The 20,278-nt window shown below is 38.1% G+C and overlaps 2 protein-coding genes, 1 long non-coding RNA gene and 1 pseudogene across 3 annotated transcripts; all 4 read left to right on the forward strand.

The window, feature by feature from the left end:
* Window positions 1-645: 645 nt before the first annotated feature.
* LOC133744176 (probable leucine-rich repeat receptor-like protein kinase At1g35710) lies at window positions 646-3,899 on the forward strand. The gene has a single exon (XM_062172321.1). It carries the CDS (start codon window positions 646-648, stop codon window positions 3,337-3,339), a length of 2,694 nt encoding a protein of 897 aa, XP_062028305.1. The 3' UTR covers window positions 3,340-3,899.
* A 787-nt stretch (window positions 3,900-4,686) lies between these two features.
* LOC133744177 (MDIS1-interacting receptor like kinase 2-like) lies at window positions 4,687-5,935 on the forward strand. The gene is made up of 3 exons (XM_062172322.1): window positions 4,687-4,945; window positions 5,039-5,262; window positions 5,696-5,935. The coding sequence occupies exons 1-3, from the start codon at window positions 4,687-4,689 to the stop codon at window positions 5,933-5,935; spliced, it is 723 nt and encodes a 240-aa protein (XP_062028306.1).
* Window positions 5,936-6,407: 472 nt separating this feature from the next.
* LOC133745147 (uncharacterized WD repeat-containing protein C2A9.03-like) lies at window positions 6,408-14,685 on the forward strand (annotated as a pseudogene).
* A 536-nt stretch (window positions 14,686-15,221) lies between these two features.
* Window positions 15,222-19,545, forward strand: LOC133745155 (uncharacterized). Its single transcript, XR_009863487.1, has 6 exons — window positions 15,222-15,564; window positions 15,750-15,839; window positions 15,948-16,134; window positions 16,390-16,549; window positions 17,193-17,298; window positions 18,059-19,545. It is a non-coding gene; the product is annotated as an uncharacterized LOC133745155 (long non-coding RNA).
* Window positions 19,546-20,278: the final 733 nt, after the last annotated feature.

Consider the following 20,278-nt stretch of genomic DNA (forward strand, 5'->3'; position numbering starts at 1 on the left):
CAATCCTGTTTTTTGCGCCAAGAGTCTGCCAAGATCATATATAGAATAAAACAAAAGGATCGAACCCTTGCTTCACTAAAACAATTCTGGGTTTGCCGAAAGGCTCATCTCTCCGACTCTCTCAAAGCAATTCTGGGAGGAGCAGAATCAAGTGCCAGCTGCAACTAGGAGATCCCCTCTCTTATTTCTGACAAGTCGTGAAAAAGACAGTAGTATAGCTAGTAAATAGTCTTCAATTTCATCTTAACAAAGTAGGCCTCCACTTTCAAGAAGGCAACATACGCGTTCAAACTCAGTTTTTGCAACCCAAGCTTCTGCAGTTGAAAGTACATGAGCTACGAAACCAACAGAAAACGGAGTGCACGTAACGCGTCCACCGACTTTTAATGTGGACCACAAGGACACTTAAAACACGCTCATTTGAAGAACACTTAAAACACGAAATAGTTAAAACACAAGGACAAATTACTTTTGAGTTTTGACTGAGATCACCCCATCCTATAATCAAGAAAAAAGAAGCGAAAAAGATAAAGAAGATGCTTGAATGACTTGAAACACTAGTCAATTAATGTGGAACACGAGACAAGGGCACTATAAATAGATAGCTAACCCTCACTAAGTGTACTCAAAAACGAAACAATAACCATGAGATCTTATTATTGCCTTATTTTCTTGTATGTTCACCTACTTTCATCACAAAACTACTTTGCTTTTGCTTCTGCCAGTTCAACTACTGAAGCGCAAGCCCTTCTGAAATGGAAAGCCAGCATACAAAATAAAACCCAGCTCCTCAACTCATGGATGTACCTTCCCAGTACAAATAATGCCACCAATACTTCCAGCAATCCCAAAGCAAAGGCAAACCCATGCATTTGGACCGGTATCTCATGCAATGCTGCTGGACGTGTCAACATGATAAACCTTACCAATTCTGGTATTCAAGGTACGCTACATGAATTCTCATTCTTGTCATTCCCTAATCTTGTGTATCTCGACCTCGGCACAAATAAACTCTTCGATGTCATACCACCTGGAATTAGTTCCCTCTCAAAACTCATTTTTCTCGATCTATCTAGAAATCAATTTTGTGGAAAAATTCCGCCAGAAATTGGTCTTCTAAGAAGTCTCACATTCCTCTATCTCTATAAAAATAATATATCCAGCAATATTCCTATGGAGATAGGAAACCTGAAATCATTGGTGCATCTATCATTGAGCTACAATCATCTCTGTGGTTCAATTCCGACAACATTAGCTGATTTGACCAACCTTACTATTCTTTATCTCAATTCAAATAATCTTTCTGGCACTATTCCTATGGAAATAGGAAACCTGAAATCATTGGTGCATCTAGGCTTGAGCACCAATCAATTCAGTGGTTCAATTCCGACAACATTAGGTGATTTGACCAACCTTACCACTCTCTTTCTCCGTGAAAATAATCTTTCTAGCACTATTCCTATAGAGATAGGAAACCTGAAATCATTAGAGTATCTAGTGTTGAACAACAATCATCTTAGTGGTTCAATTCCAACAACATTAGGTAATCTGACCATCCTTACCTTTTTTCTTCTCTATTCAAATAATCTTTCTAGCACTATTCCTATGGAGATAGGAAACTTGAAATCATTGGTGGAACTAAGTTTGAGGATCAATCAACTCAATGGTTCAATTCCAGCAACATTAGGTGATTTGACCAACCTTACACTTCTCGATCTCTATTCAAATAATCTTTCTGGCAGTATTCCTATGGAGATAGGAAACCTAAAATCATTGAAGAGGCTACATTTGGGCACCAATCAACTCAGTGGCTCAATTCCATCTTCATTATGTGACATGCATAATTTGGAGCAATTATTACTCCGTGACAACCAACTCTCTGGCTCTGTTCAAGAGATAGGAAATATCCCTAAGCTGACAATACTTGAATTAGATACAAACCAATTTTCGGGTTATTTACCACAGAACATTTGCCGAGTTGGATCGCTGACATACTTTTCAGCATCCTCCAATCATCTGAGTGGTCCAATCCCCAAAACCTTGAAAACCTGCACTAGCTTATTCAGAGTCCGTCTTGATGGGAACCAATTGACAGGTAATATATCTGAAGATTTTGGTGTTTATCCAAGTCTCAATTTTATAGATTTGAGCAACAATCGACTTTATGGTGAAATCTCACCAAATTGGGGATTGTGCCAAAATTTAACAACCCTACGAATAGCGGGAAACAAACTTACTGGTTCTATACCAGCTGAGCTTGCAAATGCAACCCAAATTCATGAGCTGGATCTTTCTTCAAATGGTTTAGTCGGGAAAATTCCAAAGGAGTTTGGGGGATTAAATTCAATGTTGAAGTTGATGTTGGATGGCAATCAACTTTCGGGTCGTGTCCCTTCAGAGTTGAAATCATTGACTAATCTAGAACATCTTGATCTGTCAGCAAACAAATTCAATGATTCAATTCCAAGTTTTTTAGGTGACTTTCTCAAGTTAAATTACTTGAATTTGAGCAACAACAAGTTAATTCAAGCAATTCCATTTCAGTTGGGGAAGTTAATTCATCTGTCCCAACTAGATTTGAGTTTTAACGCAGTTGAAGGCCAGATACCATCAGATATTAGTAATATGCAGAGTCTGGAGATACTTAATATATCCCACAACAATCTTTCTGGTTTCATTCCAACAAGTTTTGAAAACATGTGCGGGTTGTTGTTTGTAGACATATCCTACAATGACTTGGAAGGTCCAGTTCCCAGCAACAAAGCATTTCAAGCTGCTGCTCGAGAAGCATTGCAAGGGAACAAGGGCTTTTGTGGCAACACACAATTTTTGAAACCGTGCAATAAACAAAGCCCAAAAAAGGACCATAAACTCGTATTTATGATAATCTTCACTATTCTAGGAGCATTTGCGCTTCTAGCCTTTATATTTGCATTGGTAGCAAAAAGGAAAAAGAAGCATCAGCATGGAGAAAAAACCAACATGAAAGAAGAAATTTCTTTTTCAATATTAAAGTTTGATGGAAAGACGATGTTTGAGGAAATCGTAAGGGCAACAGAAGATTTTGATCCCATGTATTGCATAGGGCAGGGAGAACAGGGAAGCGTCTACAAAGCAACTTTGTCATCCACTTACATAGTGGCCGTGAAGAAACTCCATTTGTCATGCGATGATGACAAGAATCTTGAGAAGGCATTCTTGAATGAAATTAGGGCACTAACTGAGATGCGTCACCGAAATATTGTGATGTTTTATGGTTTCTGTTCACATAGGTTGCACTCATTTTTGGTGTATGATTATCTGGAAAAGGGTAGTTTAGCCGAGTCTATTATTATTTGAGGATGATGCATGTCAAGTTGGTGGAACGCGCCTCACGCGCCTAGGTAAAAAGGAAAAACCCGAGGGAGTGTGTTCCTCTCCCGGCCGAACACGGCAGGCGATCCCGCCGCTGCGTTCCGGTCCGGGAGAGGATTGATGGTTCAGAGGAGGAGTAGGCTTTCGGGGCAGCGGTGTGGTCCAGGGAGGGTGGTGGTTTCTCCGTGGTCGGGCAGCACAGATCGCTCTCGATCTGTCCTTCTCGGATCCGGGGCAGAGGCAGCGTTGCAGCAGCGACGTTCTTCGGTGTTCCGGTGGAGGTTTCTGGCGGCATCGATCCTACATGGTTTGGGGCTGTGGCGATTCAGATTGGATCTGTCTCCGATTTGGTCTGGGTTCGTCTGGTGGTTGGTTGTCTGGTGTAGGGGCTGGCTATGGCGCGACAGGGCGGTGCTGCGACGGATGGCTTCGGCGCGGTGGCTTGTTGCTGTGTGGCGGCGGTTTGATGGCGATTGGACTTGCCGGAGGCGGGTGTGGCTGGTTGCAGCGCGTGGCTTTTGCGGGGGAGAATGGGTTTTGGACCGGGCCAATGTTCTTGGGCCTTGTTGGAGTTTTTTGGTTGTTTTCAATTTGGTTTGCTGTTGTGTGTTTACTGTTGTTTCATGGTTGAAAATAAGTCCCCCCTCTGTTGAGCGGGGGTTTCGGTGTTTCCGTGCTGCGTCGATGCCATTGTTATGGTGTCTTGGCCGGTTCGGTCTTGTTTTGTTTGGTGTGTTATTTTATTCTCAGGATTGCAATTTATATCTTGGTGGTCAAAGTAATGGGGAGAAGCTCCCGCACATGGTCTGGCGGTATTGGGTCATGGTGCTTGAGGGAGTGGCTGTCTTCTTGAGGTTGGCCGCGGGGATGTGCGTTGTCTCTTGGGGGAGTATGGAGGTTGTGCCATTGACATGGTGTTTTTTCCGGGGACTATTTGGTTTACTATCGATGTTCTCTTGCTGTCAACGTGATTGTCACTTGTTCATGCACGTGGTCTGGTTGGTTTGGGACACGGTGTTGTTGGTGGATAGGTGGCTGTTTGTTATGTTGGATGCAGGGTCTTATCGTGACTCTCGGAAGTGGTCTCATATTGTAGCCCGAGGTGAGGGCGTTTGGTGGTTAGAGTTTGGGTCCTTTGGCCTGATGGTCTCTGTAACCGCGGTTTCTTGGGGTTTTTCTGGGGTTGTGCGCGACTCATCTTTCATTCGACCTGTGGATGAGGATGGAGTTGCAGCTTGTCACACCCGTACTTTGTAGTCTGTTTGTTTGGTGTTGAATAAAGGACTATGTTTTCTTCTCAAAAAAAGAAAAGAAAAGGGTAGTTTAGCCACAATGTTGAGCAAAGATGAGGAAGCCAAAGAACTGGGGTGGAGTAAAAGGGTGAATATAGTTAAAGGTGTAGCTCATGCCTTGTGTTACATGCATCACGATTGTTTGCCACCGATTGTGCATCGGGACATATCGAGCAAGAACATTTTGCTGGATGATGAATATGAGGCCTGTGTTTCAGACTTTGGCACAGCTAAGTTCTTAAACCCAGACTCATCTAATTGGACTGCCCTTGCAGGCACATATGGATATGTTGCACCAGGTAATATGGTTTTTCTCTACTCTCCATTTTTATTAACTCAATATTATTATCTCTATATACCGACATTTGATTGTCTGAGATTTGACTGAGCAGAGCTTGCTTATACGATGGAAGTGAATGAGAAGTGTGATGTTTATAGCTTTGGAGTGGTGACATTGGAGACAGTTATGGGAAGACATCCGGGAGATCTTCTCTCATCTCTGTCTTCGGGGGCGTGTTCATCATCGTCAACTGCATTACCTGCTCATCAAATGCCCGTTGTGGATGTTTTGGACCAACGCATTTCCCCTCCTACACGTGAAGTTGCAGGAGAAGTTGTCTCTGTCGTCCATGAATTCCAGTCCTCAATCTCGTCCATCAATCTCGTCCTCAATCTCGTCCATCAATGAAGCAAGTTTCTCAACACCTCTCAACTAAAAGACTGCATTTGTCAGATCCAATAGTTATGATAACATGCGGTGAATTGCTTGCTTCTAATGGTTTCACAGCCTCGTGAAATTTGAATCAACAATGTTCTTCTGTATCCACCAACATTTCTGTTCAGCCTGCCTCGCCTTTTTTCGGCACAATCCAATTCTTGCTCTCTCTCCTTTCACTTTTCTACATCCTCAGATTCCTTTCATCCCTCCCAAAAGAAAGCACTTTTCTCCCCCAATTCCAGGTAATTTTGATTCTGATTTACTGTGAAATCTCTGTTTTTGTGTATTCTGTAATCTGAATTTTGAGAAATCGGAAGATTTCTGTGTCTAGGTTTCAATGGCGTATTTCCAGAACGATGACCTGGAAAGCACAGCAATGCTCAAGCTCCTCCTCCACAACTTCCACCGTCTCAGCCTCGAAGGTGCAGTGCAGGTTCTGCTTCGAATTTGTCGAATTTGGAGGCAGGGCAGTGCAGGTTCTGCTTCGAATTTGTCGAATTTGGAGGTTAAGAAGAATCAAAAGAGTGGGAGTCGGTGCAGAGAGCAGGTGTTGGGGAAGGTAGGAAGTTGAAGAGTGATGGTAAGGTTGTGGAAGTATGAGTTTGATTATAGGGATGTAGGAGCGGACACTTCAGTTGAAATAAAAGGCAAGGCAAATGAAGAAAAGGGCGGAGCTTTTGATACGAAGGAGCTTTCTTTAGAGGCAGTAAAGAAAAATGAAGGGTTGTCTGACAAGAAGATTGGAGGGGAGAGTATGAGCAATCATTTGAGAAATAGTACTGTCAGGGGTAAGCATGAGTCCAGTGAAGCTGCTAGGAGTTCTACCTCCGAAGACTTAAAAGAGAGGTTTTACTTCAGTAACTGATGGCAGCTCTGAGTCTGACTCGGACTCCGGTTCAAGTTCTGATTCTGAAAGTGAGCGTGAGAAGGAGGAAAGGAGAAAGCAGAGGGAGAAGATTCTAGCTGAGAAAGCAGCAGCTAAAGCTGTGGAGGCCATTAAAGAGAAGGAAAATACGGTTGCCAGATTGGAAGGGGAGAAGCAGAGCTTGGAGAAAATACGTGAAGCTCAAGCAACAAGCACAAGAGGTAAGAATTTTTTTTTTTTTTTTGAGATGTTCTTGTTCCTATCCTTAGGTTTCTTATTTACTCTTGTTCATTGTCAAAACAAGTAGTCAGAATTGTTTTGTGTGTGCTTGAGACTATGCATAACATGTTGAGCAGTTTTCTTTCTTAATTAACGAATTGACCTGCATCTTAAAAACTTGTTGATAAGTCTTACATTTGTTTGAATATTAAGTTGATGAACACAATGTCACTTTCCTTCCACCAATAGTTTGTTTACTTGAATTCTTCTTAAAATATCTTCTCCCATGATCCATTAATCCTTATATAAAGTACTCCTTACTGCCTCAGGCTTCAAAGCTACAAACGACTATGATGCAAACCATGGAAGCGGCTGATAAAGAGAAGCAGAAACATAATAGTACTAGAATGGAAGCCTTTGTGCGTTTGGCTAAACTTGAGGTTCGACAACCTTTTTCCATTCCCTGTGTTTTGTCTGTTTCATTCTGATATCATTGGTTTTCCTCTACATCTAGAAGTAATAGAATTCTTGCTCTGTTGAACTTTTTGGTCAGTGCCCTTAGTTGGATTTTCTTATTACTAACTGTCAAAATGGTTGCAGACTGGAAATGCTGACCTTGCGAAATCACTAGCCACTGTGCAGTGGAATCTCAAACCGGAGGTATGGTGATATCTTCATTTAAATGATTGCTGTGGTGCAATAAATATTTGATCATCTGTTAATTGATGTTTTGAGCAGTAGATAAATGTCCAGCTGGTTTAATTGCTCTTAAGGTGCAAATACAGTAGGCGAAATAATTTTTGTAAAACCATCATTGCTTGTTCTTGCACTTAAATCCTTACTTATTAGCTTCTCAGTTTATTATTAGGGATTTGAACCCTGCTCTCTGGCATTTTGAATGATTTGAATGCAGTTTCTTATACATGTTTGTATGCCATAGTGTTGGTAATGTAACTTTACTGAAGTTTTGCATCAATACAATCTTTTTAATTATGTAATGTGAAGGATATATTTTCCCATTCCATCAACTGTTTTATGTTAATATTCTTGCTACTTGTTTTTGGTAATTGCTCTCTATCTGTCTCAAGTCTCAACTGATGGTTTTACTTTATTGTATACATCGTTCGTTATTGTATACATCGTTAATATTATTTTAACGAGTTTCAGCATTGTAGATAAACTTACAGTCTCATAAGTTTTCTTGTTCTTTTTGTTACACCTCCTGCATTTCATACAACAATCAGAAATTGTGCCTTTTAGTTTGTCCGGTGAACATATTTATTTATATGTTTGATATGAGTCATGAGTACTTATCATAGTTGTTAACTCTTTTTTCTGTTTTATTTGTCTCTTCTAGGTCAATCATGTTGCAGAACTTCAACAGCAAGTTGAGTTAAAAGAAGTTAACCATGAAGGTATTGATAGGAGCATAAAATGCATCGAATTTATAGTTGAAACCTTTATACTTTTGCTTAGTTTATTCCTTAAAAAGATCAATTTAACTTTGTTATTTTCTTAGGTACTTTGAGGAGCAGTTAAGGAGAAAAGAGAGCTACAATGGTGAAATCAAGGCACTTCACATGAAGTAGCGATGCAAAGGATGGATTCTGATCATTCATTGGTCCTAAAACTCAAGAGAAGATGGAGAGAGTTGCTGTGCAAAACAGTTGCAGAGAAGCAGAAAACAGAGTATTAGAATCTGCCTTATTTTCTTCTGTTTTGGGAAGCTGTTTTGAAGAACTTTCGAGTGGAGTTATGAAGAAAGGCCTAGCAACATTTGAAGATCATATGTTCTACTATAACTTCAGGCAAAGATTTAGTCCGGAATGATAAAGAGGAAGCCAGAGGCTGTGCTCAAAGTTGGTATCCAGAGAAGACTGTTTCCATCAGCTTTTTAGGAAGCTTTTTCAAGGACTTTTCTACTGAACTTAAAGGATGAAAATCATAAATTTCTCTGCTCAGATTTGAAGAATATATGTTGTAGAGAAGTTTAGAATCAAGAATCGTCCAGAAAGATGGTGGGATGCATTAGTTATGATGCTGCAAAGATGAGCAGATGATAAGGAAAATCTGGAATTTCTGACAAGTCTTTCTGCGAAGCATTTTCAAGACCGTTGTTGGGCCACTTTTCAAGAAGCTTTCTAGAAGGTTTTTGTACGTTTTTGAAGAGTGACATCAGGAGTATTATGTGGCAGAATATCACCTTCGAATCTGCCAGGAACCCTTGTCAAACATGGAGAGGAAAATCAATCCTAGTTGAGAAAGGAAAGTGAATTAAAGGCTATATTTTCTGAAGATATTCTCGGCAGATTTTGGGACGAATTTCATTGGATTTTTGCTGCATTATACTTATCAAGAGACTATTAGAAAGACTTAAGGAAGGTTCAGAAGATTGTGTGGCAACTAAGCAAGTGGAATTGGAGAAGAATAAGGAGAACTCAACCCGGTTTTGAGGAGAAAAACTAGGGGGCTTGTAAACAATAAAAATAGGAGGCTTCTTTGCATCAAGGAGACGATATCATACAGATTTCACGCCTCAAAACAGCCCTAGCTCTCTGATTTTCGAAGCTCCATACAAGCATAGGAAAAGAAGCCGCCAAAGTCGCCGTCTACCACCACCGTGAACATCCATCTTCAAGCAACATCCACCGTGCCTCTTCACTCTCTTTTTCTGCGACTTTGCCCTTTTATTTTCAATATGTTACTGTGTGTTTACCTTAGAACAATGAGTAGCTAAATACTTTTGTGTTAGGGGCTAGTTTGAAGCCCTAAACTATGGTTCAAGTTTCATAATAAATTTCTATGTTTTAGTTACTTTGTCAATGAGATTGTTCTTTGGTTCTGGATTAGATGAGTCTTTTATATGTATGTTTTATGTGGTTGCAAACATATAGGATATGCATGTAATTGGTGCTAGGTTAAATAGCAATTCACCTAATAGTTTTGTGATTTTAACCAAAGTAGTAAAACCTCTCGCCTAGGTGTGTACCAAAGATGAGGAATGCAACTAGACACGCTTGTTGTACTAGTTTGTACACTTAGATTGACATCCTTCCATATGTGCTTAATGCTTTAGAACTTGCTAAATGTAGGAGCCGCTTGTGATCTCTATGTTGCATGTTTTCAAAAGGTTCTAATAACGGCGCTTGTTCTTGTTAGAACATTATAGGGAAGTAATATAAGGTACTTAGCTTGCTTCTAGCTTTGTAACTTGGTCAATCTCTCTCTCATGACTTAGTAATAAACATAGGAAGAAAAATTGGAACTTGGATTGTGTTTAGTGGTGGATAACGAACTCCTAACTGCTCATCATCATATTCACAAACTTTACTTTAGTTTCATCTTTTGTTCTTACTTTATTTTCAGCAAAATTAATCAACAATCCCCCCAATTGTGTTTTTAAATTTGTTTTACTATAGTTTCTAGTTTTCTTTGTTTTCTAGGTTACATAAATTGAAGGTGAACCCTTGATCCTTGGCGTAGAACGATCCCTTACTTTCACTACTACAACTTGACAACAAAAAGGGTTTTAAATTGCGTGTTATTTTTAGCAGAGCAGGTATTTCTCTGAAATCACAAAGTAATGGTTTATGCACAATGGCACTTTGCTTCGTAAAAATTTGGTGGTACCTTGTTTTTTTCTTCAGAGTTGTTGGCAGGGTTCCAGCAATAAAACATAGACCACATAAAACCATGTATAATTTGCATAAAGCAATTATGATAAAATCAATGTTCTATTACTGGTATGTTAGTATAATTCCTTGGAACTCTGTTTTCTTATTGTAGAACTCAGGAGGAAGATCTCTGATACTCATCAGATCGAAATATCTTTAAAGAGTGAGACATTGGCTTTGGAAGGTAGAAATGGAATAGACATACAGGAAATACCATGGGAGAGGCTTAATTTCACCAGAGATAAGTACCGTGAAGCGCGATTGAAGCAATATAAGAACTATGAAAGCCTCGGTCAGCCTCGTCAAGACCTTGAGAAGGTATTCCTTTGGATCTTATGAGTGATTTCATTTTCAGCCGGATTGATTTTGTATTTTTTAATTAATTAATTAATTTAAAAATTTTGTTGTTGTTGTTGTTTGTTTGTGTAGCAACTCTTCTGAATGTTACAGGAGTGCTTGCAAGTGGAGAAGGTGAAGAGTTTCTACGACTTTAACTACAACACATGGCTTGTCAAGTCCACAATTGTGCATTTTCAGGTAGAGATCATGATCTTGGTTCTCGTAACTGTTTGAAATGATTTTGAAGAAAATTAGTTTTTGATTTTGTTTCCATTTCATTTTTCAAAATTTCATTCATATGTAGTGGTGCACAATGCATACCTTCATCTTCTTACTCATTTTGCATGTCCAAGTCGTTGCATTCATTTTGTTAGGCAAATCTTGTGATGTTCCATATGTAGTGCATACCTGAACTTTTCATTGTGTAAAGTCCTCGCATGTCGTTCATGTGGAGGGTGTTGGATATGTCATATAATTGGTATAGATGGCATGTTGTCTGCAAAAATTTTTGGAGTTTTGATTTCTTTTAATCTTTCTTGCCTTGCTGCTAGATATAAATACATAATCATAACCTTAATATATAGCTGCTCCTTGCTTTAGTTCTATGTATATCAATAGTTTGGTAGTTTTGCAGGTCTTATAAAAAAAATGATATATCCTTTGTGATGGATATCTTAATTTATGATTATGGTTCTGTGCCTCAATCATTCACTGGAAGGTATGGAGTTCATCAAAATTCTGTCTTTGTTGGGCACATTTATAGACCTTGCATAAATCTGAGATGTAAACCAATCTACTTACCTAAACTGTAGCTGAAGGTGACCATCATGACATTACTTAACATTGATGTATAGAATTTTAATGTTGCTGAACTTAATAAGAAAACCTAAGAATTATATTTTTCAGTTTGTGTTTTCTAGAAACAGAATCACCTAATCAGATCTCTATAATATATTAGTCCCACCTTCTTTCTTTTTTCTATGATTTGTTTATTGGAAATAAGGATTTCTTGTTCAGAGGGCATTTTGCCTGCAGTGTAGTTTTTAGGACATTTGAAAAAGTTGATTGCTCCTGAAATACTAGTTTTAGATGCATTTCACATAAATATGCTTTTGCGCACTGACATAGGCATAGAAAGTTTGAATTGTGATGGCCACATAATGGCATCAAGCTGGGGTGCATTCACCGGATCCTTTCTGGTAGATGTGTGAAGGCTGCCCTTACATGCCATTAATTTCTCTTAGTTACTGACTCACAGTTACTATTGACTTCTATAAATGTCCTTGAGTTTTGCTTTTGGTTTTAATTATATTGTTTCTGCTCTCTCTTAAATATGATCATATTGCTTTTAGGATTACTACTGCTCTCTTTATTTCAGCTTTTAAGCAGGGTGGAGTTAGAGCTGCTGTCGCGACTTTGGTTTTATGGCATGATAGGAGAATATCTGAGCATTTAAGAGACCTCTGTAGCAAGTTAGCCATTCCTGTTATTTAAGTAGTGTTATTGCATTCTATAAGATGGGACCTATTAGCATCATCCTTGATTTCTTGGACTCGAATTTTCATGAGGATCCCCTTGTAGGCATGAATGACTTCACATTTGCATTTCTCTGACTTATTAGTTTATTTTCCATTCTGAGTTTATGTTGGCTTGATTACATACTATCTGCTAGTACTGTTGTAGATAATTTTTTTTTTTACCTTCCTTTTTTTCAATTGTTATGGTGTGCCATGTTTTGGGTAAATTATCTTTTGGAGCTATTAACTAATCTGGAGGCGTGTAGAGTGATCATGTTGTGGCTTTGCATCAATTGCACTTCACGGTTGGAGGCACATACCTTGATCGGATGAAGTTTTCATTACAACCGCCCAAGTTTATAGACCCTCTAATTTAGAAATCTGCAGTCTTGCATGTCTCTGATAAAATGCATTCCAACCGAGATTCCTATGCATAAGTTATCTTTCAGGGCAGTAGAATTGAGTCTTACTCTCTTTGTCCATCCAACTTTAAGTTTTTTGTCAACTATATATGAAGCTTCCAAACTTTGGAGTCACATTTAATTGACTCTTATTTTTTTTTGGTTGGGATTCTTGTGGTCTACTGATCTCTAGGTTCAGGGTGCTTAGTTTTTCACTTCATTCTTGTGGTGCTTAGTAAAATGGCATTGCTCTTTTATTTGCTAGTAATTATTTTCTCGTTGTGGGTTCTGGGGTATGCATCAACACAGAAAAAATGGCCCACATATCTTGTTTTGGCAGACCATTAAACATTACTTGGTACAGGCTTTTTTAGTAATGGAATAGAATGCGACATTGTGTTAAGCTCATAACAAATATACTCCGCGAGTAGATAATGTGCCAGCTTGAATGGCCTATATATTGCTGCTTTGAAGCGCATTACATTGTTAGTTCTGTTAGCTTAAAGATGCATACTTGCATAAGATATGGTTACTTTGCTTTTTTGGTTTGTTGAAACCTTTTACCAGTATGTCCCTCTAACTTGGTTTCTTTCTTCTTGTGCAGCTAAGGAATTTGTTATGGGCCACATCAAAGCATGATGTATACCTGATGCAGAACTTTTCAGTAATGCATTGGAACTCTTTGCACGGGAGAGGCACCGAAGTGCTCACTGTGGCTAAACCAATTGTACCTACTGAGGTATTAAATACTAGACTGATTACTGTGGAAATCCAGGCTAAAAGGATGTTGTGATTCATGTTGGTAGGTTCTTACAGAAAGGACCTGGGTTGTTGGCACGACCACTCTCTAGAGTGCAGATAAGCACTATGGCTGTCAAGGAAAATTTGTTGGTTGCTTGGGGCTTCCAAGGTGAACTAATCTGCAAGGTAGGCGGGTGTTATAATAAGTTTTTGACTACTGAATCAGTTGTATATTTATTTCACATTTCTCATTTTTCATTTATTTGGAGCAGCACATGAAACAACCTGGAGTTGCTTTCTGCTTAAAACTAACAACAGATTGAGACTGCCATCAGTAATGCAGTGGATATTTTCCAAAACCCAACTGAGTTCTCCTCCAGAAAGGGTTCCAGGTTGCTCGACTTTACTTAATTTGACTGAATGCTCTCTGTGTAGTGGCTCAATGAGGGTAATGACTGCAAATAATGATGCTCAAGTTAGAGTTTTTGACATCGAAAAGTTCGGTTGCCTCAATCGCTTCTCCTTCGAGTGGTCTGTAAATGTGAGTACCCTATACAAACCCAATTTTTTTTTATTGTGAATTTATTCTGAAGTTAGGTTATGCTTTACCATTTCGCTCAATGTTGGCTTCGTTATTTATTGGCAGAACACCTCTGTTGGTCCCAATGGTAAGCTGCTTGCAGTACTTGGTGATCGTGCAGACTGTTTGATTGCTGCTGCTCAGTCTGGTAAAGTAAGTCGCATCACTATTTCTCTGCCTACATAATTTGTTTTATGCAGACGATGTGCAGAGTTCTGATATATTTCCTACTTTGTATAGGCTGTTGGAGACCTCAAAGGGCACTTAGACTATTGCTTTTCTTCAGCTTGGCACCCGGATGGACGGATCTTTGCTACTGGGAACCAAGACACTACCTGTAGGCTATGGGACATAAGGAACCTGTCAGAGTCCCTAGCCGTGTTGAAGGGAAGAATGGGAGCAATAAGAGCTATAAAATTCACCTCTGATGGTCGTTTTATGGCCATGGCTGAGCCAGCAGACTTTGTTCACATCATTGATACCCAGTCCGGATATGCAAAGGGACAAGAGATTGATCTGTTTGGTGAGATTGCCGTAATATCCTTCAGCCCCGACTCTGAAGCTCTGTTTGTTGGGGTTGCTGATCGCACATATGGTAGTGTATTGGAGTTCAATAAGAGGCGCTATAATCCCTATCAAGAAATAGTCTTCTAGTTCAAGTCCATCAGTCATGGGAAGATAAAGGTGTATATTTGGCCTAGGTTTCTTTATCAACTGTATTTACAACTATATTTAGCTGAGGACGAGGAGGTTCTTCCTCTCGTATATTTGGGGTTTAGTCTGCGTTATTATATTCAGCGAGATTGATCCACCAAATATCCAAAAAAAAAGAAAAAGAAAAAAGAAAAAGAACTTTAGTCGATGCAAGTCGCAGGTTTTGAGTTTTGTTTCTCCATATCTGTAAAAGGTAAGAAATGGAATAAATAACTCTTGAATTGTAAAGCTCTTCCTGTTGGTGTGTATATTTGTAAACAGTTCAAGGTTTCCTAGTGCATTTTACTTAATTTACTGTGCATTTTTTTTGTAGTGTTGTATCTTTGACTAATATGTTAGCATGGGATTTGTTTGAAGTTCCGGATGCCTCTTCATTGAGACCTAATATTATATAGTAGGGAAAATTTCGCAAACAGTACACCAAGTAAAGGCCACTAATAATTCTTATACATAAAGTTTCAAACCAAACATTTCAGTACACGAAATCTGAAACTCGACCCACTATCAGTACACGATGTCAATTTTTGACACTAAAATGTTCATTATGCCTTAAGTTCTTTTTTTATAATAAATTTTTTTTTTTGTTTTTTTTTTTTCCTTCGTTTTCTCTGTTATTTTTTTTTTCCTTCGTTTTTTCTGTTATTTTTTTTTTCCTTCGTTTTTCCTTCAGTTATGTCAAATTTACAATATACTAAAGCTCAGTTGCCCGGTTTCACTGTCCACAAAGTGGAGTGACGGTTTTGCCCTTGCCAGTTGCGTCAACCACCGTTTTGCCATTGTTTTGACTTTTGCGGATAAGGCCGATGGAGACCACACTGATCGAGAGAAAGAGAGAGAGAGCGAGAGAGAGAGAAACAGATAGTTTGGATGGGGTTTCAATAGAGAGAGAGAGAGAGAGCGACTGTTTCTTTGCGTGCAGAGACAAAGAGAGAGTAGAAAGCAGAAGACGAGAAATCAGTTTCGGAGGAGGTGTGTGCCAAAGATTTTAATCGGTTTTGGGAGGGAGAGTTCAGCAAAAATTTGGGAGAAGACCTGAACTATCACCAAAAGCTTGGGAGCTTTCAGCAAAAGTTGCCAAGATTGTGGGAGCGACTCCCATTGTTACAGAAGATCACACTCAGCCATCAAAATCAACAGCAGCAAACACTTGGTAAGTTGATATAGCTGAAGTCATTTCCTTTTATTAGTCATTTGTTTTCACGTTTTTAGCAACAATTATCAATTTCTCGACTTTTACAATCTGTGAAAGCGGAAGTTTTTGTTATTTCTTTCTTTTGTTAATTGATACTTATCTGATTCAATTCTTCATGTATGTAATTTGGTTTTCTTTTGTAGTCTATGCTCTAGCTTTTCAATAGCTCCGAGAACCAAACTTTTTTTACACTCTCAGAGAGAAAGATTGGGTTGGGAACAAATAGAAAAGAGGTATAGTCTGCAAACATTTATCTAAACTCTAAACCCTGTTTAATCGATTTCCCAATTTTAATGTAAAATTTGGGGTTTTGATTCTTTGATCTAATATAAAATTTGCAGATATGATATGCTAGAGTTTATATATGATTACTACTACATGAAATTGTTGTGGCTTTGAAACCCCCAGGCCTGAGTTTTCAGGGAGGATACCTGAGAGCTGATAAAGAGAAAGCTATATTAGGCTTATCGTGGACATGTTGAAAATTGTTGAAGGGATGAAGTCATTCAGTCTCCGATCAATATGCAAGTATGTACCACCCACCACTAACTAACTTTGTAGACATTATTTCATTTTATACTAAACATTCAAAGATATCAAATCTTCCTGAGTTCAGACTTTTTCTAACAAACCTTTTAGTACAACATATTTAAGAGAATGATATTCCCATATTCAGTTGTTTGAATTTTTATCTGCTATTAGAATCATTTTAGCCTTTGTTTGAATTTTTATCTGGTATTAGAATCATTTTTCTGCTGAATTTTTGTTTCTTTAATGGTGTAGACACTTGAGATGCTGGAGAAGGAGGAAAAGCTCCTTGGCAGCGTTGTAATAAAGAAACAGGACTGTTTCTATGAGTCGCATTTGTAATTGATTGGGGGTTCTTCAAAATTGAATCCTAAAGACGGTCTAGAGACGAAGGGGGAGACTCTTGGTGGATTGGGTGTGTCAGTAGCTCCTAAATTTTCATGTTTTTACTCAATTGGGTTATGATCATACAATGAATGCTATGTAAATGAAGGCCCCATTAATATTTGTACTTGAATTCATTGCCGTTTAGATTATCAGGAATAAGACTGAGGCAATCTGCAAATGGATTGAATATACTGTTCTATTGATTTGGTTTTCATGGAAGAATTCAAAGCTCTGAGATTGAACATGTCTCTCTCAAATAATAACGATAAAGATCCTCTCTGCCCCATTTTACACCATTTCAAAGTTTGAGTTCATCATCACTGCATAATAATCCACTACTCACATTCAGTAACATCTAAAACTCATTTTTATACTTATATAGATATATGGCAATCTGCAAGAACAGAAAGAAAGCAATATTTGGAAACATCATGGTAATTTTCATCCTTTTATATTGATTAAGCAACAAAATGTGTTGTGATTTCTGGAATCTTTCCGTGCTTTTAACAAGTATTTGGTCTAATGCTACTGTTTGAAAGCTGTAACTAAAATAAAATACTGCGTTCTTTTGTAGAAGTAAATCATACGCCTATTTCAGTGGTTGTACAATTTTGTACTTGCATTTTATGGTATAATATATGTTTTTGAAACTGTTAAAAATGGTGCTGCAGGTGTGTACTGAAAATGGAGCAGGCCAACCAGAGGTGAGCTAGGTTTTGAGTTCTTGGTGAATAGGAGTGGGCAGCCTTATCTGATTCAGACAAATACCTTAATCAGGTTCTTTTCTTCCTTTTTCTTTTGAGTTCATTAGCATGCATCTATCTATTTGATTACCAAAAAAATTGAGCAAAACGATGAAGGAACGGGAAATTCAATTTGAATTCTTTTTCATCATAATGTATGAAATTGTAGTCTTGGTGTTGTACATTGATGAACTGTTGCACAGAGAATAATGTCTAGATATATATGTGAAGATAAATTTGGTGAGATTGTAGTCCAATACACTCCCTATTGGTAAAGGTGAAGATGTAACAGAAAGAAGACGAACATAAATAAGCATCCCAATTAAATCAAAACAGTAATGATAAAAGAGTGTAAAGCGAAGACATTATCATCTTTCTATTGGACTATTGGTTTAATTGGGTTTAATTGTGTCGTTTTTAATAATAATAATAATTTATTTTCTGTACTATGAGCCTTGGCCCTTAGATTCGTATTGACTATTGTAGTTTTCTCTTTATTTTTACAAACATTAATTCTGTACTATGAGCCTTGGCCCTTAGATTCGTATTGACTATTGTAGTTTTCTCTTTAAAGAGAACTGAATATTTGCTCTCTTTAATCTTTTTTTTTCATAGAAACGTATAGAAAGGAAAACAAGCGAAATTCTAGGTTTCCTTTCAATGATTTCATTTGAAACAAAAGTCAGGGTTTTTGATTTCTTGCTTTTATGATAGTTCTCAGCTTGGATGTTAGTAACAGATCTAATCTTAATATGGCTTATTAATGCACAACTATTCTGTTTGCAAATCTTCAGGTTGCTATTCTTGAAGAAGGTGTGTCATTGCAAGCCAAACTTTGAAATAGGTATATGCTTAAGTTCAAACATCCTCTATTTTTGTTAAATTTGTGCTCTTCCTTCTGACCTCAAATGAGTCTCTTTTCTTAGATTTAGTAACTCTCAGGAACAGATTTTTCATTTCTTTGTTTTTGATTGCATATTCATGTTCTTCAATTCTGGATCTTTAGGTTACGGGTTTGTTTCTGCAAATTGAACCTCTTAAGTGCAAAAACTACTACACATCATCAAGTATTTGAATGATGAAAGGACCAAAAATAAATGGCCCATCCCTTTGCTGCAACTCTTGCCCTGAACGTTGTAAAATACACTCCATTGTTTTCCCGACTACTCAGTCACTACCTTCCAGATTCCTATTTGTTCCATTTCATAACACAGTTGCCATTTGTTCTTAGTTTACATTGAGTTACTCTCTCCCTCATTTTACTTCATTGTCAGTTTCTGCCCCCAACACATCGAGCCTGTCATTAACTTTGTATCATATATAGCTAATTAATAAACACTAAGACCACCTTGAACAATCAATGACAACCAAGGAAGAAGATTCAAGGCTCTCTGACCTTCAGCTAGCCCGCACAAATCTGTCATATTTGGCACAACAAACCACTTATCTTAATCTTAATGTTGGTGAGACCTCATGTTTTTATGTATCAAATTATAATATGAACATTATTGGTGTATGTGACAGAATATAACAGTCGCATATTGCACGGTTCAAGATGCTCTTTCATATATTGGCATCTTTCTGCTCCTTCACATAGACAAGCATATGTTTATGTGGAACTTCTCTTTTCGTTTTGTTGTTTTAAAATTGATATGACTATGGAGCTTCTGGTGATAATGGGTGTTACTAACTATATATCACTGCATTAAACTACTTTGAATCTGAGATGGTATAGGAGCAGATTGCAAAGTTGGAGTTTAATTAATCAGTCTCAAGTGCAGCTTCAAATATCTTTTGAACTTGGTAAAAATTGAAACCAACAAGAAGGAGACAGATTAGATTAACAATTACTTTGGATTTACTTTCTAATTTGAGTCGCACACTATTTCTCCATTTACAGGTACTGCTGGTAGAAACATTCACAATCAGGAAGAATTTCCAGGTCGTACAATGGCAATTATTTTAAGTGTTTCTGCAAATTTAACTCTCGATTTCTCAAATTTCTTTGTTTTGTTTTTGAGCTAGAATAGAAGGAAAGTGCAATAATGAGCTAGGGGAATCCCAACAGAAAGAAACAACCATCCTATACAACATGAATTTTAGTCATGAGCAAACTGATTGTTGAAAAGTGATTATGTCTCAGCACTGTATTAGATTCTCCCATATTTCCTGAGGTTTACCACAATCAACAATCAAATTTTAGTACACTTTTTTTTTTTTTTTTGAAGTTTTGTATTTTCATTTTTTATGTTATTACCTAATTGTGCAATGTTCGTTTTCCATTCAGATCAAGCTGAAGAGATATTTGGAAAGGAGGGAAGCTGATGGAGGGACTTGATCTACTTCATCTTTTGTTGTAAAACAGACTGAAACTTTTGTTAATATAATGATCATGTCAACTATATTTTCCATCATTTTAAATTTAGTTCTTAAGTAACATTGTGTTAGCTCCAAAACCTGCGACAAAGTGCGGGCACAATTTCTAGTGTATTTCTCTTTTTCAGTTGGATTGATACTGTTGAATGTTTAGAGCAAATGCTTGCCTTCAGTTTACACAATCTACCATTCACACTTCAAATCTGAATAAATTACTAATTCAAAAGACAATACTAACTAGGCTTTTGCTATGGCCGTCTGTCTTTCTCTATCTCTCGTAAACCCTAGCTTTGATGGCTGGGAACTCTTTTAATGGTGTACGACGCCAACACTAAGCAGACCTTTTGTCTCTGCCTCTCGTTGTCTTCTTGCGGCAATCAACGTCGTTTTTGTTCGACGAATTTTCGTTCGGTTTGTTTTTCTTCGGAGACTCACCGAAGTAAACTTGGAGCAGAGAGTGGGATGGTCGAGTCTGGTCTCTCGAATTGGCTGTTAGCAGAAGATCCGGATGGGGTACGACCAGGTCGGAAGCGACTCAAGGCCTGTGAGGAGCTAAATTTTCTGGCAAGGTTTGGTTCGAACTGGATGCGGCAGTCGATTGCAGGTGGTCTGATCATGACTGAGGGAACGGCGGCGAT

Source organism: Rosa rugosa, chromosome 4 (assembly GCF_958449725.1).
Source record: "Rosa rugosa chromosome 4, drRosRugo1.1, whole genome shotgun sequence".
NCBI classification, from domain to species: Eukaryota; Viridiplantae; Streptophyta; class Magnoliopsida; order Rosales; family Rosaceae; genus Rosa; species Rosa rugosa.

Excerpts from the sequence above, each read along its gene's own strand:
- LOC133744176 (XM_062172321.1), top strand. The coding sequence starts at position 646 with ATGAGATCTTATTATTGCCTTATTTTCTTGTATGTTCACCTACTTTCA.
- LOC133744177 (XM_062172322.1), top strand. The coding sequence starts at position 4,687 with ATGTTGAGCAAAGATGAGGAAGCCAAAGAACTGGGGTGGAGTAAAAGG. Across the intron at positions 4,946-5,038 it reads ATATGGATATGTTGCACCAG|AGCTTGCTTATACGATGGAA; the intron begins GTAATATGGTTT and ends TTGACTGAGCAG. Across the intron at positions 5,263-5,695 it reads GTGAAGTTGCAGGAGAAGTT|GTTTCAATGGCGTATTTCCA; the intron begins GTCTCTGTCGTC and ends TTCTGTGTCTAG.